This window comes from Pelobates fuscus, chromosome 3, assembly GCF_036172605.1.
Source record: "Pelobates fuscus isolate aPelFus1 chromosome 3, aPelFus1.pri, whole genome shotgun sequence".
Lineage (NCBI taxonomy): Eukaryota > Metazoa > Chordata > Amphibia > Anura > Pelobatidae > Pelobates > Pelobates fuscus.
Window position 1 is genome coordinate 272,595,168 of NC_086319.1, and position 17,524 is coordinate 272,612,691.

The following is a 17,524-nucleotide window of genomic DNA, read 5'->3' on the forward strand; positions in this document are numbered from 1 at the left end:
ACTAAGGCGGCTTCCAACTCCAGTGATCCAGCTACCCTACCACCTGATGGAATGGCTAAGCTAGCTTATGAGACTGACACCGGGCTAGACTCTCCTTAACGACCTGAGACGCAATTTGTATCTTTAAATGCCATGCACAAAATATTGAGTATTATGTTCTTTTTATAATTTGCTTATTTTTTCTGCTATCTCTCCTCACAATGTCTATGACACTGCAGTGCGGCGTACTACTAATAATGCACCCAGGGGTGCACTAACTTAATAGCATGTTTACTTACAGTTATACTTGTATATATTAACATGTCTAGCTAGAAGTCTTGGCTCCCAACAATTAACGTGCATAACAAGTATGATATACTGTACTAGGCCCTCCTTGAATTATTCTCGTAGTTAGACATGACTGTATAGCTTGAGGCCATCTTGTTTCTATAACATCATAAAATGGTAATTGTATTTAGTAGATAGGGGTGTCTACGCGTCTACAAAAGCCTGTACACTCACTAATCCCATTACTAATATACAAGCATGCATACGTAGACTAATTACACTATTATAGTCCTACTCAAGTATTCCTAGCCTGTTATAAATATAAAAATGTGCTGTATTACTCTGCTATGACAATGTTTGCTATTGAAATGCCTGTACTAGCTGTCGTGGCGCTACAGGCCCATCTGTTATGTTTTCTTATGCACGAGAAAAATAAAGAAAAAAAAAATATGGAGTAAAGGTTCAAGAGATTGGAACACAGGAACTAAACACACACAACAGGGTCAAATACTTGATAAAGTTCCCAGGGCAAGGCTGTGTTTATATACACTGCAGATGACTGATCTATCTCAGGTGAAGCACAGCAATAGATGAAGTCCAGCCCCAGTGCTGCAGACAAGCCAGGATGAACAGGACTAGAAATATTTCAAAGGACTAGGAACTGCTGAGGCTCAAAGGTAGATAGTAGGCCCAGGACCGCAAAGTACCCAGGTTCAAATCCCCTGTTGGGCACTTCTGGGGCGACCATGTCTGGATGTCACAGAGAGAACTGTGACACTAAACCTTTAATATACATTGCAAAGATGGCAAAGAATTACATAAAAAAAATAAAGTTAAGACAAGTTATAGATGAACTACAATGTTTTTCATTAATTATATAATTTCAGATAAAGCCCAAAAAACTGGATGGTCTGCTTTGGACATTCTCTACCATAAAGCACTGCACACACTACATACCACCATTCACAAAACTGCTGGTCTAAATGGGCGGGACTGCCAATGGGCACGGGCACAATATTATCTAAAGCACCAATTGGGGCCATTACTCCGGGCATCTCATTGTAAGGTTAATTACAACTCAGGATATGTGTGATGATAAAGGCATAAAACCTTTCCCGATACTGCAAAAAGAGTTTAAACTCCCTTCAAGGGAACTATATACCTACCTTAGACTAAAATAATATCATATCATTCAGGAATATAAGATAATCAAGAGCACAACCCCCAACCTATCTCCCCTGGGTAGATACTGCGTGAAATCAAACATGCAAGCTGCAATCTCTCCTTAAGCTACAATGCGTTTCACAACAGCAAGGTACACAACAAACTTCCATATATGGTCCAATGGGAACAGGACTTGAAGATCTCAGTAAACATTGACGAATAGTTGCACTGTTTGCATTACACTAAAGCAGCATCAAGCAGTTTATACTCTTGGGAAGATTGCAAGATACTGATGCGCTGGTATCTGGTCCCTCAGAAACTAACCAAAATGTATAACACAACAGCAAATGTGTGTTGGAGATGTGGGAGGGGAATGGGAACTATTCTCCATATTTTTTGGGAGTGCCCCAAACTTGTCCTTACTGGTATCAGGTGAGGTCCTACCTCTACAGTATAACCAAAACAAGTATACCATTCCGCCCTGAATGCTATCTCCTTCATTTGATCCCGACATTAGACTCACTTCCTGAACGAATAGTGATTATTATTTTTCTTATAGCAGCAAAAATCTACATAGCTGGACACTGGAAGGCATACCCACTCTTCAAGAAATTGTAAATAAAGTAGACTTAACTAGAGATGGCCTCTTGAATCAAAGGGAAAGATACAACTCACGAGAAAATGTGGAATTTTTGGATAATGAAATCTAAACTTCCACCTACACTAGTTTAAAAAAATAAAACAAAAACAAAACTGTATCAGGGTATGTGCAGGATCAAAATTCACCTAGCAGATCCCTAGGCAGTGGCACTTTTCATTGCGCTGATACCTCAAACTGTAAACGCTGGTACGGGGACACAGGGCAGGTTGGAAGTGGGCCGAACCTCCAATGTGGGTACCCGAGAATTCAGATATCCTCACCCTCTACCCCTCCCTATGTTACACTTACTTTTTTATCTTTTTTTTACTCGCTAAACACCCATTCTCTTCACTCTCGCTTTACGTTAAAATGGGGCAGGGAGCTCTTCAGGGTAGTGGTAACAGGCATATGAGGACAAAAGAGGAGGAACAATAAAAAGTGATTGATGCAGTAGATACAATTTATGTGTTTGATGGAAGCTCACCAGATCCACATACTCACACGCATCTTGTAACACCTAATCCTAGAGGAGCAAACGTAATATTTGTTTATACGATGTGTGCGCGCTGAACTGTTGATGAGCGCAATGTGCCTGCTCTGTATGTTGTCTGTATGTTTTCATTTATGTCAACCACATTCCTGTACCCGTTATGGAAAATGACAATAAAAACTTAAACATTGAAAAAAACAATATAATTTCCAGAAAAGTGAAAGTTCTCTTTCAAATCTAGAGGATGAAAATAACATTTCTCCAGTGCAGAGTCTCCCTTGGCGCTGCCACAACCTCTTCCTCAAGTGATGTCATCCTGGAGTCATGCTAATCAAATGCAATTCATAGAATACAATAATTCTCTATGACTGACCATGACTGCATTGCTCATGCGCGTGTGATGTTACGGTATGAGAACCGGAAGTAAATTCCTGGCTATCATGCTGAGAGGGCTTGGATGCATGGCTTGAAGCCACGCTTCAAAGCCCTCTAATTAGTTTACTACAGGGTTTTGAGGGGTAGGACTACAGGCACTATGTTAACTTAATTAGAATGAAGTTGTACAAGTGCCTACAGTGTCCCTTTAATTCTTGTGTTACATGTGTCCTCTAGCTGACAGATGTTCTTATAAGATGTCCTTAATGAAGTGAACACTAACTATAGACAAGATCCTTTCCTTGGACAAATATAGTTGAATGTTACTCTTAATTGTACCCTACTGTTAGATGGAGCAATTTCTATATGCAGGCATATTATTAAAGAGCTGGTCACCACTAGGAAAACGCATCTTTTTGAACCATTGTATTTGGATGATGTCAGTTTTTGCACATTATTATTAGAAAATGTGTAGTTGTAGTTGTAGACAAACTCGTTTACCTGGCACTATATAGTCCTTAGGTCCCCCCCACTCTCAGGGCCTCCCTCCCACTGGGCTGAAGGGGATAAAACCCCTTCAGCCACTTACCTTAATCCAGTACCGGGCTCCCTCGGCGCTGCTGACCTCTCCTCCCCTTCCTACGTCTGCTCCCGAGTGGAGCCGCCCGCGTTTTCAAACCACCCATAGGAAAGCATTACTCAATGCTTTCCTATGGATGTTCTGCATGCTCAATGCGATTTTCGCATTGATCGTCGCTCAAACGCCTCTAGCGGCTGTCAGGAAGACAGCCACTAGAGGCTGGATTAACCCTGAAATGTTTACAGCTGCAGGGTTTAAACCTGGGGGACCTGACACCCAGATCACTTCATTGAGCTGAAGTGATCTGGGTGACTATAGTGGTCCTTTATAGTATAATCTTTTTATTACATTTTGTATTACACATATAACATTGAAAAAAACAAATATTATACATAGACATTACAATACAAAGGTTAAATACATATAATGTTATTTAGTACAGTTCTCGGGTTAACAGTTGCATATAGACAAAGTATATCAAGGTTTGTGATTTTACAATTCATGTTAAATTATTTATTAACATATATCCCTAGTCTTATTTATCGATTGATCATAATGGTGAATATAATTACAATTATTATTTGAGTAGTAAACTCCCCTTTCCATTTCAAGTTGAATTATAAGTTGTTTTTTATACTGAATAAAGTCTGGCATTAATATTTGTTTCCAGGATCTTGCAATGGTTAATTTTGCGGCCATAAGACAGTGAAGAATCAGTATTTTTTTGAGAGTTTGCCCCAGTTGAGATGAAGAAGACCTGTTTCTGGGGATTTCCTTAAAGTTATTTTAAAAACTGACAGTGGAGTATACTGAGTCCCAGAATGTAATTATTCTTGAACAGTTCCACCAAATATGTAACATACCGTAGATCCTTCATGGGCTAGACATCTCCAACAAAGTGAGAGTTAGTTGACGATATTTTAGCCAATCTAGTTGGAACTAGGTACTATCTGTGAAGTACTTTGAAGAATGTTTCTATCATATTAAGGCATTGTATATGTTTTTTTTTTTATTAATCTCAAGGGAAAACACCATTCCTTATCTGTATTTTTTTATAGTGGTCCTTTAATAATGAAGTGTTCTGTACATATGACTTTTACATTGGACTCAATGTTCTCTTCTGCACAATACGCACAGTACAAGGCTGTGCTATCTTATGAGGTGGCTTAATGATAATTTCCCACACATTTACATTATCATCTGGCATCAGCTAGTGATTGACAACATTTTGTGACTTTTGTCCAGTATTGCACAACAATCTTTAAAGTAATTACAATCCAAATTTCACAAACCTGTTTTCTGCTGGTAACACTATCTGAGTCATAAAATCTTGCTTTTTAAAAGGTTGAAGGTTTCAGATAGCAAAGTGCTTTGGAGATGATTATACCTGGCAGATGTGTTCTGCATGGACAGTGTGTATGTTTTTAAAAACTGGTTGTAAAAGCTGCAGATCTCTTGTCTGGAGCCCTTTGCAAGCCCTCTCCTCACCCCCCCCCCCCCCCAGACTGTCCATACACAGATTTCTCAATGAAAAGTCTTTGCAAGTTTGGATGCACGCCAAACATGCCCACAGGTCCCCAGTTCTCCTTTATGGGCATTTGTCTGTGTCTTGAGTCTAGCTCCACTGTGCCTGACAGCTTGGAAGTAACAAGACCTCTTGTCTGATTGATAGCTGGGGGCTATAATATGGTCAAAGGGACACTATAGTCAACAAAGTGGTGTGGATACAGTGGCCCAGTCCTTTTAACCCTGCAATGCAAAACATTGCAGTTTTTTTTTTGTTTTGTTTTTTAGAAATTTCAATGTTTATATAGCTGTGTTAAATCCACCCCAGTTGCTGTCTTCCAGACTACCACTAAAAGTGCTTCTGCTACACTGACCGAGTTTTACTTAGTCGTGTGATGGGGAAGCCCATAAGAAAGTAAGAAATGCCATGGTTTCCTATGTGAAAGCTTGGATACACATCAGGTTCCAGTTGCTCCTTTATAAAGAGCTTTGGCTTGGACCATTGCCAGAGGTAGCCATGTCTCCTCGATGATGTCGCAGATGCCGGTTAGATGAGCAGTACAGCGCTGGAAAAAAGTAAGTAAGATTTTTAATTGGCAAATGTGGGGGGCAATACTATAGATAGGGACAGGTGCACTATAGCTTTAGTATTCCTTTTATTTATAATACTGCTAATTTATAATGAAATCTTAGCTTTTTGTCAGATGAAAAAAAGAGGACACACTCTTCTCACATAAAGCACTTCAGCGGGAGGAAGTGCTTTAGGGGTCTGGACTATCCCTTTAATGTTGCTTGCACATATCGACTCTAGGAGGTGTTTGTTCTGTTCATGCCAAAAACATGAGGGTGCGGGTTAATTGTTAGAAAAGTGTTTTCAAGTTATTTTGAAGTCCTTTACTGTTTGAATTTGCCAGGTTTTTGATGATCCCATAAGTGTTTGCCAATTCCTATTCCGCAGGATTGTGATTACTGAAATGTGAGTGTTTAGTGTACAGCATAGGGCCCAATTTCAACCATCTTGCACTGGTAAAAGTGGTATCAGTAAGTATTGGAATGATGGGATTGTGATAGATCCAACTTCGTTAAGAGCTCATCAGCTGTTAACATGATGATACATATTGAATATGTGATTATGATTTCTCTAAAGAGCTCTCATTTTGTGCCTTAACACAGTATGTGATTCGTCTCTCTATGTGCCGTGTATCATGTCATGGATACTTTAATAATAGAACATTGATTTAACCCTTGCATACGTTAAATGACACATGTATTGACTAATTGTTCTTGCCATCCCTTACAGATCATCAGAAACTTGAGCGTGAGGCCCGAATCTGCCGTCTACTAAAGCATCCAAACATTGGTAAGAGGGAGCAATATACTCTGTTTTACTACATGATTTTATGCATTTAAGCAAACGAAAATGCTCTCACACTGGGCACAGGTTGACATTATTAGCAGAGACAGCTGGCTGGGTGATACCTAGAAACTTCATGTATGAATGGCTTAACTGTTTAAGAACCAATTATATCCCTTGTCTAGTTAAAGGTACTAGTAATAGTATTGAAGCTCCACAGAGCCACTATTTGCTATTTGGTACAAAGATTGAATAAAAGGTGGAGCCCACTAACTGAGAATTCTTAATAAGACTTCTTTTGAAATATTGGGCTTCTCCTCCATAAAGCTTATTAATTGAGGTTGGATTCTATGATCAGATAAGTTTTTCCTTGTACTTTAATGAGAGACTTACTGGCCACTTCTAAACTAATCTTTGGTTATGGAATTGAAAGGCTGTGTAATTTTTCGATCAAAAAGTTGTATTAAGAAATCATCTTTATTTTAAAATGGCTTTGTTTGAAGACATCACGTTACTGAAATGCAAACACTAATGAAAGACAAAACATTGCCAGTTAGTTTGATACGGCACATGAATGTATGAAATATGCAAAAAGAAAGATGGTAACATTACCATGTGAAAAACATCAACATAGCATAGCAAACCCAAGATATCCAAGAAACCATGTATCCTCAATTTGCCCAGAATCCCCAGCTTAATATTCATGTGAACACTGACAGGCATTTTGTTTAAGACTTCTTGCATTTTTGGAGGCATCCATTGCAATTTAGTACTGTTTGAAAATCAACTTTTTAAGTCAAGCCATAAGTTGTGATCCACCAGGGAGCATCCGAGCTTGGCAGGGACAGAGATTAATAGTTTGCCCTATTACTGGGGAACTGGGGCAGGCTACTGTAGTGGTTATTATGATTGGATTAACCCGTGAAAACAGTTTCCCACTTTTACTCTTTTCACTTTGCCATTTAGTAAATAAGTGCCTGTGCAAACAATGCAAATATGTTAAAGCAGCACTGTCACTGTTTCAATTCTCAAAAACCTCCTATGGTGACATCACTTCTAGCTCTCATGGCTAAGAAGTGAAGGTAAAATTGAGTTCTACTTACCTGAACCTGTCCCTCGCGGGCACCATCTTCCTCTGGTGGGTGCTCTTCAGTGAAGCGCCAGGAGCCGAAGTCAATTTTCAAAAGCACTGCATTAACCCCTTAAGGACACATGACATGTGTGACATGTCATGATTCCCTTTTATTCCAGAAGTTTGGTCCTTAAGGGGTTAAGGTCTATGGATGCGGGATCCTCCATAGACAGAGCCAAATTCCTGCAGCCATCGATGGTGACTGCCGTATGGATTGAAACTGAAGCATCATCCAGCGTCTAAGAAAGTCAGGTGGAGGAAATACATAGAGACGAAGCAGTCCTTACTTTGTCTCAGTATATCTCTTGACTGGGTTGGAATTGTATGCAAATTCCAACACAGTGAAAATTAGTATTTCATAAAGATTATATCTTTATGAAATCTAATTTTTCAGAGGGTGAAGTGGGGTGACAGTGCCTGTTTGAAGGCATTTTTTCCAATAATCATCTGTCACTCTCAGAGACTGACCAAAGAACATCTGTTAAGCTTAACTCAGACCTCAAATTACAATACCAGATACACAGTCCACACCATCTATATTACATGCGTTATGACCAAAGACAGATATAGCCAGATTCTGTACTGGCTGAAACATGATATAAAATATATGGATGGAATGGATAAAACAAAAAATAATCATCTTTTTCAAAGAACACTCCAAACGTATATTCATAACGCTATATTGTTCTCCAAATTTAGACTCAAACCCCTTCTAAATGAAATGAAAGAAAAGGGGAAGCAAAACTTTTTACACTACTGATGTGTTTAGTCCTGAAACATTGTCATATCTACTAAACGGCAATATTTTAGATTGCAGGGCAAAAATCGCAGGACATTGAGCTGAAGTGGTCTGAACGCCTATAGTGTCCCTTTTAATAGACACTTTTCTAATTCAAGGAATCCAAGCTGTTGTCACAGATTGGCCTTTTAGCCTACATTGTACAGTTCTGATTATAGTATGCTACAATTTACAGTTAAGTCACAAAACATGAGTTGCAGACAGAGTTTTCTTCTAATTATTGTCTTAAATATAGCAAAGGGGCACTTTAAGGATTAAAGGGTGTATTGTTGGGAATGTAAATCAAATTCAAAGTGAATTTCACATTTTAGGCAAAAACAGTGAAACTGAAAATTAGCTGACATGAAGATGTGTTTCCATTTTGTCTATTTTAGCCTAAAATTAGAAATTCCAACAATTGACACATTAGTGAGTAACCCTTGAAGAGAGTACGTGAGAAATTGTAACAGATTGCAAGAAGCTCCTGCTTAGGAGCCACTGATCAATCTCAGCCAATGAAATAAGCTCTGCACTGCTGGACTTAGCTCAGACTGAAAACCTCTGACTTTCTGTGAGAAGTAGTAGAGGGAGAGAGCAGCACCCGGCAAACCTTGTTTAAGAAGTCAAACCATTCTAAAACGATTTGAAAACTTACAATGGGCACTCCTGGAACCATAACGCACTGTATTAATTATGGTGATTGCAGTGTTCCCCTTCTTGAGAACTTCATGGTTTTTTTTTGTACTGCTAAACTATAAAGCATATATAATATGTCTTTCAGTGTTTTGTAAAGCTTTTATATTGTTAATATAATGAATTAAATATGTTTATGAACTCATGAAAAAGCATAATGCAGTTGTCCACTTTTCCATTAGCCATGCCTAGCAATGGAGCTGGGCTTTATGTGCTGGGTGAGATCTAGATTTTGTCGAGCCTCTGGTGGTTTGACATAAACCAAGGAGCCTGAATAGTCTTTGAACCATAATTACTACGAGTTTCAGCTGTCATGGTGCTCAAAGTGCCTTTTTTTTGTGTCAATCTTTATTTTCATTGTGCAAATAATAACAGGCATGCTCGCAATGCCCCAACAGCGAATGCATGGGTAAAGACAATAGTGAATACAGTGTGTGGCATTCAAAATCATGGCACTTTGTTTTTTTTTGTTTTTTTATAAAGTAGCAACAAGTGAGAAGGCAAGACTAGAGACTCAGTAGAGTAGTAAGAAGACTAGAGACTCCATAGACTAATAATCAGATTGCAAACCTAAGCTAGACCAACATGTCTAAGCTTATAACAATTCAACTATACTAAGGATAGACTAAGAATGCTACTGAGACATGTTTTCAGTAACTATATCACTGTAGATGAAACAAGCCTAATAAGCCACTGGGGTCCGGCACACCCCTTTAATGCGTGCTGCTGTATATACATTGCAAATCAGAACGGAGGCATATAATAAAACAGTATAGCATAACATTGAGTATAAGATGGCTTCTCTTTTATGTGGTGCTTATTCGCAAGAGAAAGGCTTCTGTTAAATGCTCGTTTTCAGCCAATTCCTATACTGGGATGGGAGAATTGTGAATATGTGGGTGGCTGAGTGTAGTGGTGCAGTGGGGGTGAGGTAAGGTCTCCATACAGCCTCTGGTCTGTGTGAAGGCCAACATCCTTGGGCCTTGGGTCACTGTGAGTCCAAGTCCTTCCTAAGTTGGGCACGGCGGAAAGATCTGGTGTTCTGCTGCTGCCAGCAGTGGGCAATCTTCCTGCGATATGGCAAATGCTTCTGGGGCAAACCTCTCGGGGCTTTCAGCCTCTTTAGGCGAGCAATGAGGGATGTGCTTGAGAGAGGCCCCTGGCTCCCCTTCCACTTAACCTCCGTCCTTGGCAGGTGCTGTGCATCTTTGGGTCTCACTCCAAAATCGTGACCAGAAGCTGGCAAAAGCCTTGTCCAGGCGCTGTTCCCATGTGGTCCAAGATGGAGTAGTCTGAAGCATCGTGGGCATCACAGCAATGGCCATTGGGTTAGAGAGAGCCAGAAGTGTCCCCCCAGGAGCCCTCCGTCCTGTGTGAGGGAAGTGAGCTACGACCCCAGTGGGGACCGGGATAACCCCCACTGGTCCAGGGGGGTGGATGGGTATGAGCATGCTGGGCACTCACCACCGGCCAAGAAACACAGGGAGCGTCTGTCTCTTCCCATACCGGCTGCCTGCAGGCTGAAACTTTGGTCCGCCTTGGAACCGTCGACTGCCGACATGAATCACACAGGTATGGAGTTCGTGGACCCCGTGTTTGGGCAGATAAGAGTAAGAATTGCTGGGGTGTTGGGTAGAAACAGGCTTGTGTTCACTGAGCTCAGCCCAGATGCGTCTTGCTGGCTCGGCAGTCAGGGCTCGCCCCCCTCAAAGTGCCTTTTTAACTACATAATGGTACATTAGTAAGGACTGGCTAAGAATGATAAGAAATGTAAAGTAAAGGCTGCATAATTAACTGTCCTACTCTCATGTCTTCCCAGTTCGGCTCCATGACAGTATATCAGAGGAAGGATTTCACTATCTCATCTTTGACCTGTAAGTGGACAGTTACCGCACTGCCATCTACTTGCTGTTATCACTGAGTAGCACGCAACTATTGTATGAAGTGGTAAGAGGGGATTACACAGATGTAAGCAATTTTTATTTGAGACATTAACCCTCTTCTTTGCCTGAGAGAAAATACATTCCTTTAGTAAAGTTTAATTCTTCCACTTAATATTTCTGACTGGTAAAGATGTAGGTATCAGAATATAATTTGTGATAGGTAAATTAATGAATTTAGTTTCCTGACCTAAATGCCTAAATGAATGTCTGATTTGCATGTGTACCAAAACGTGCTTCTTTTTTAAAGAAAAAAAAAAGTTTTTATCTAGAGCACGATTGTTATATGTAACACTTTAGAGTCAGAGGTTTTCAGGATAACACTTTGCATTTTACTTAGCAATGAAAAAAAATGTTTTAGTAAGCTACAAGTTTACAATAAGTAAATCACTAAAAGTATTGTAGTACTATGTCCATTGATTAGTGGCTTGTCTGAACTCTTCCCAATAATTTGATTGTCAGCAGCTGGTGGGTGTTGACTCCCATAATTCATTGCCACCCTGTGGGAATTTGCTGGCAGAGAATTATGGAAGTAGGAGGTCACCAAGAGATTAACGTTCATGTTATATGAAGGAGCTAAGAGCTATATCTTAATATGTGTGTGTAGACAAGCTATCTTTGCTCTCCTCATCTCCCTATATGTGGTTACCTTAAAGGATTAGTAGAATTCACAGAATTCATTGTTGGGAGAAACACAGAATAAACCCTCTATCTGCAGAGGCTTTTGGTGCAGGCACAGAGGAGGGGGTGGTGTACTCATCCTATAAATACAGCAGGCTGTTTGGTGTTACAGCTCTGTGGGCGTTAGATGAAGACAAGACATGAGCATTGCTGCTCTTCACTGCATCTCAATCCTATTCTGCTACAGCCTCTTGCTATTCCCAAGCCGACTCATCTCATAGCTCTTGCCCAAATTAATGCTGGACAGCAGCAGTCCTGCTACCCACTAACATCAGTCAGTGCATCTTTGGTCTGTCCTGTCCTGCAATACCCACAACAGTATTGCATGCTTCATTAACTGCGGCAAATCTTAAATATACTGGGCCTAGTGTCCAAAATTAAAACACTATCTATCTAGATATTATATAAAATATGCAGTACATTGCTTAGAATGTCAGACATTGCAAGTATGGAATGATACCTGTATCTATTGTGTTTTGGGTGACGTTGGAGACAGATAGGCACACCTTAACCCAGTGTCAGGGTGTGAAGATTTTGCATCTGTACATACATCTTGCCTTTTAGCCCCCACAGCTGTTATAGAATGGGATACCTCCTCTCAGTGCTATCTATGTGCTGAATACACAAACCTCCGTCACTGCTCATCTACTTGCCTTTGCCACAGCCAGGTTTGTGTTTATAGTGCTCCTGCAATTCATCCTGTTAAACTTACACATCCTGCCTTCCAGCCCTCTGTTATCCCTGTACTGAACCCCCACACACATGTCACTACACCTCCACCCTGTCCTGTACCCCCTTCTGTCGCGCTCTCTCTGCGCTCACATACTAATGAACTCTCCATGTGCTCCCCTCCCCGTACTGTTCTAGTGAAGGATGGTGCTGCTGTGACACATTTTAGAAGTCATCGTTCTATAAATAACACACTGTGTAGCTCCCAAACCCTGTGTAGTTAGACTGATTCTCCACATTCCTCTTTATTAACCCCACATTCTCTATCACTCAATCTGCTCTCTCCGGCCTGGTTTTATCTAGTTGCCTCACTGTACTATCCTGCATACCTTAATCTTCATCTTACAAGTAATCTATCTCTGATTCCCTTGAGTCTCTCTGATTAAATATTTATAAAAAGCAATTCAGGGACACACAGGGAAATGTGGCGCAATAAGAAGACAGTCCTTTATTATGAACATTTTTTTTTTTTGTTATATGGAGTAATAGGAGGGGTTATAGGGAGAGGTTATATGGAGTAATAGGAGGAGTTATAGGGAGAGGTTATATGGAGTAATAGGAGGAGTTATAGGGAGAGGTTATATGGAGTAATAGGAGGGGTTATAGAGAGAGGGTATATGGAGTAATAGGAGGGGTTATAGGGAGAGGTTATATGGAGTAATAGGAGGGGTTATAGGGAGAGGTTATATGGAGTAATAGGAGGAGTTATAGGGAGAGATTATATGGAGTAATAGGAGGGGTTATAGGGAGAGGTTATATGGAGTAATAGAAGGGGTTATAGGGAGAGGTTATATGGAGTAACATGAGGGGTTTTAGGGGGAGGATATAAGGAGTAATAAGGGGGTAATAGGGAGAGGGTGAATGGAACAATGGAAGAAGGTAATGGCAGTGGTTGTAGTATAATAATTTGGTGAAAGATATAATTTAAAGGGAACTTTAGTCAACAGAACAACTACAGCTAAATGTAATGGTTCTGGTGTCTATAGCTTGTCCCTGCAGGCTTTTCAAAATTAACAATCCCTTCTCAAAGATAAGGCAATGTTTACATTGGTGTCTAGGAACACCTCAAGTGGCAGTCACTCAGACGGCCACTGGAGGTGCTTACTAGTCCAGTGTTGTACAGTGTGCAGCATTGGCATTCAGAGTCTCTATGAAGGCGCTGAACGTTACCTATAGAGATCCATTAAGTCAATGCATCTCTATGACTAGATGCTGATTGACGTATCTCACTGTTTTGCTGCGCATGCGCAATTACCTTCCAGTGCTTTCCTATGGGAAAACATTGGATTGGCTGAGATCATCAGACTTATGAAGCGGAGCCAGCCGCAGTAAGACCCGCGTGGGGGGATAGGTGAGTAGATTCAAATTTTTAGAGCTTTTGGAGCTGGACCGGTCACTAGCCCATACAGCACTATAGTGTCAGGAATGTTTGTAATGTTTTTATTCCTGGCACTATAGTGTGCCTTTAAGATTTATGAGGAATGCTATATGTTTCCACAAAGAATAAGTGATTTATTGGGCTTTGCGGTATCATTCTATAATTTATCCCAGAAGTTACAGCAATGGTAAAAACACAAATGTGCAGGAGTACATGTAAATATTTTGTAATTATACAGCTGCCAGTAAGATATTACACAGTCACTGCTGAAAGCTGACATACTGGAGCCACTCACGGCCTTTCCAATGCCACACTTGTTTCTTTGTAATGTTACTTCCAATGCATGGCCATGAAAGGGATATAATGTCCTGTTAAAGTAAGCACCATGAAAATTGGCCTGAATGGGCTCTGTGTTACACAATGACAGAGACTGTCCTTTTAAATAGCTCACAAATGAGAATTGGGTTTGCTCATCTTTCATCTGTTTTAGGGTCACAGGTGGGGAGCTGTTTGAAGATATTGTGGCGAGAGAGTATTACAGTGAAGCTGATGCAAGGTGGGTATCATGTGACCTCCCATTACTAATCCTAAACCTTTGAACCTACTTCCTTCCCAATCATTTACACAGTCAACAAAAAAAATACATTCATATGTACCCAAATGCTAAAAAAAATGGATTAAAAACGCAGGGGAATTAATGTTTCACTAATTTATTGGAAATAAGTGTAAGAAAAAGCATAATCCCTATTCTCTGAGAATACATTGTTTGACTGCTGGGTAAACAGTACATATGAGAGGAAGGAAGCATTGTAAGAGGTTGAGTAACACTGACTCTCAGATTTCTCATTACATGCCACAACAAAGTAGTTGCACTCCACCACTGGCATTTAAAGCGTTAAATAAAACTAGATCATTCATTTATAAATGTATTTGTAATAACCCCTTCTGCCCAAAGAACTTGCAGTCTTAATTTGAGTGATAAAAAGATGTTTGCTATAACTATGGATTGAAATAATTGGGAATTCCCTGCTAACCTCCATAGACAGCACAGTTATAGGTCCCAGAGTAATTATTTGTCACTGTACAAACCTGCATGTTGCCTCTTCTCCAATGTGATGTTTTGTGATGTTAAGACATTGTGTTTCTCTCCTATTGTCCCCTTTACCCTTTTCTTGATCTGTTATCTCCCCGTTTTCCTTTTATGTTCATCTATTGCTTTTCACTTTTCCCTTCCCCTGGGCCATATAATATGTGAACTATGTTGAAACCTATTTCCCTATGTTGTCCTTGAATGTTTCCCTCATTCTGCATCCCTTTGAGGACCTTTCTTTCCTGTTCCCATCAATATATCATCCCACTCTGCATTGTGCAACCAACATCCCTGCTATCCCTTCCTCATACCTTTTATGTTTCCTTTGGTTTTTTTTCTTCATTGTATTCCCTGTGCTTCTTTGTTGACATTAATTCCTTAACAATGCATTTATCTTTTACAACCTCCTTTGTCTCTTAAAAATATCCTCCTTCCCACCTCGATTCCTGAACATCTCACATCTCACATCACTGCTCCAACTCCAAATCCTCCTATATTGCCTATTGTTCTGTTCTCCTTGTTCGCTGTGCTCTTAAATTATTCCCATTCGTGCCCCTCATTGTCCCTCTGTGCCCTGGTCTGCTGGTTTTGTTTTACAGTCACTGTCTCCATCAGATATTAGAAAGTGTTTGTTTCACACACTCCTGTGACATTGTGCACAGGGACCTGAAGGTTAGTATTCATGGGAAGGGAGGTTTGGGTGACATGGCATGGGGGACCCAGGTAAGGATCTGCGCACGTGGGCACTGCACCCTTCACCTTGTTTTTTTTCATTTCATTCTGGAAAACCATGCATGGGGGGCTGAGCTGGGCCGGTGCAGAGCAAATGGGTTGGGTGATTAGTAGAGGGTGCATCCAAGACTGGGCATGATAACGGCTTAATGGTTTGAGGGGCTCTGTAGCTTTATGTATTTACATATATTCCCCCTACACACAAACCAGAAGCTTGCTTATGCCTCCCAGCAGTACCATATATAATGGCCCCGGCAGCCACGCTACTCTCTGTTTATTGAGTCAGTTCGTACTCTGATTGTGCATCTTGATCTCTTTAATATGATCTGTTTATCATATCCCGCATCTTTCTCTATTCCATTATCCATATTTATTTTCTTCCTTTGCCAAACAAGCCTACATTTACAGATAAGAGTTTCCAATAAACAGAGAGGACTAGAAAGTACAGTGCTCTATCTCTACATACACAGGAACTTCAAGTACCAGCATGTACAGCTCCAGGCATCTGCTCAAGGGGTTATTTGATGGTGACAGCCCCAAGTTTAGCTCTGTTTAGCTCTGCAGGAGAGGTGTGCAGAGCATTGATCAGGCTTGAGTCATATATTGTGCCATTAAAGGGATACTCTGTGCATCAATACAACTTTAGCTTAATTAAGCAGTTTTTGTGTACTGATCATACCCCTGCAGTCTCACTGCTCACATCTCTTTCATTTAGGAGTTAAATCACTTGTGCTATGCTGCGCTAGCCACACCTCACCTGCCTGTGACTCACACAGTCAACCTAAAATTTGTGTTTTTATTTTCAATCAGATCTTTAAATACAGTGTGTTTACCTCCAAAGTTTTTATCTCAGCTCTGTTAATTGAATTTGAATCACATAGAGGAGGCTCCACATAGACTCTAACAAGCAATATCAGATCAGATCAGGATATAGAACATTCTTAATAAAAACACTGTGCAATAAATGGAAAGGAAAGGATAAAAAATAGATCTCTCTCTACAGGAAGTGTGTAGAGAGAGATCTATTTTTAGTAGGGAGGCTGTGTAATTCAATGGAAAGGGAGGCATGGCTAAGGTTGCATAAAGAAAAGTGTTTTAAATCCTAAATGACAAAGAAATGAGCAATGAGACTGCTAAGACACAACCCTATATACCAAAACCATTCCATTAAAGGAACACTATACTCACCTAAATTACTTTAGCCAAATAAAGCAGTTTTAGTGTATAGATCATTCCCCTGCAATTTCACTGCTCAATACACTGTCATTTAGGAGTTAAATCACTTTGTTTCTGTTTATGCAGCCCTAGCCACACCTCCCCTGGCTATGATTGACAGAGCCTGCATGAAAAAAAAAAACTGGTTTCACTTTCAAACAGATGTAATTTACCTTAAATAATTGTATCTCAATCTATAAATTGAACTTTAATCACATACAGGAGGCTCTTGCAGGGTCTAGCAAGCTATTAACATAGCAGGGGATAAGAAAATCTTAATTAAACAGAACTTACAATAAAGAAAGCCTAAATAGGGCTCTCTTTACAGGAAGTGGTTATGGAAGGCTGTGCAAGTCACATGCAGGGAGGTGTGACTAGGGTTCATAAACAAAGGGATTTAACTCCTAAATGGCAGAGGATTGAGCAGTGAGGCTGCAGGGGCATGTTCTATACACCAAAACTGCTTCATTAAGCTAAAGTTGTTCAGGTGACTATAGTGTCCCTTTAAGTTAAAGTTGCTTTGGTGCTTAGTGTGCCTTTAAAGCGTCATGCTTGATGTTATGCCTTCCTCAACCTTAAAAATAGCTGTAAATTTTTTACCCCACTATTCATTCATTCTTTCTCTGTTCGTCCTTTTCATTCTGGTATTTCTTTTTCTGTTCCTTCTCTGTCACTCCACAAATACTTTTTTCTCCCTTGGCAGAGTATTTTATCCTTTCTCTTTCTATGGATTGATCACATGCCTTTTCAATCCCTTACACATTTTGATTTCCTTCAACT

General features: G+C 40.2%; 1 protein-coding gene across 17 annotated transcripts in view; it reads left to right on the top strand.

Annotated features, from left to right (window-relative positions):
- The window catches only part of CAMK2B (calcium/calmodulin dependent protein kinase II beta), a 132,011-nt gene that overhangs the window by 69,672 nt on the left and 44,815 nt on the right, over positions 1 to 17,524 (top strand). For 12 of the 17 annotated variants that reach the window (XM_063448554.1, XM_063448552.1, XM_063448553.1 and 9 more), the window contains exons 3-5: positions 6,323 to 6,382; positions 10,799 to 10,853; positions 14,198 to 14,263. In XM_063448554.1, the coding sequence (XP_063304624.1) occupies positions 6,323 to 6,382; positions 10,799 to 10,853; positions 14,198 to 14,263 (181 nt within the window). Of the gene's footprint in view, positions 1 to 6,322; positions 6,383 to 10,798; positions 10,854 to 14,197; positions 14,264 to 15,396; positions 15,470 to 17,524 lie in introns of all 17 variants that reach the window. The other 5 variants (XM_063448555.1, XM_063448551.1, XM_063448558.1 and 2 more) reach the window with 1 other exon arrangement.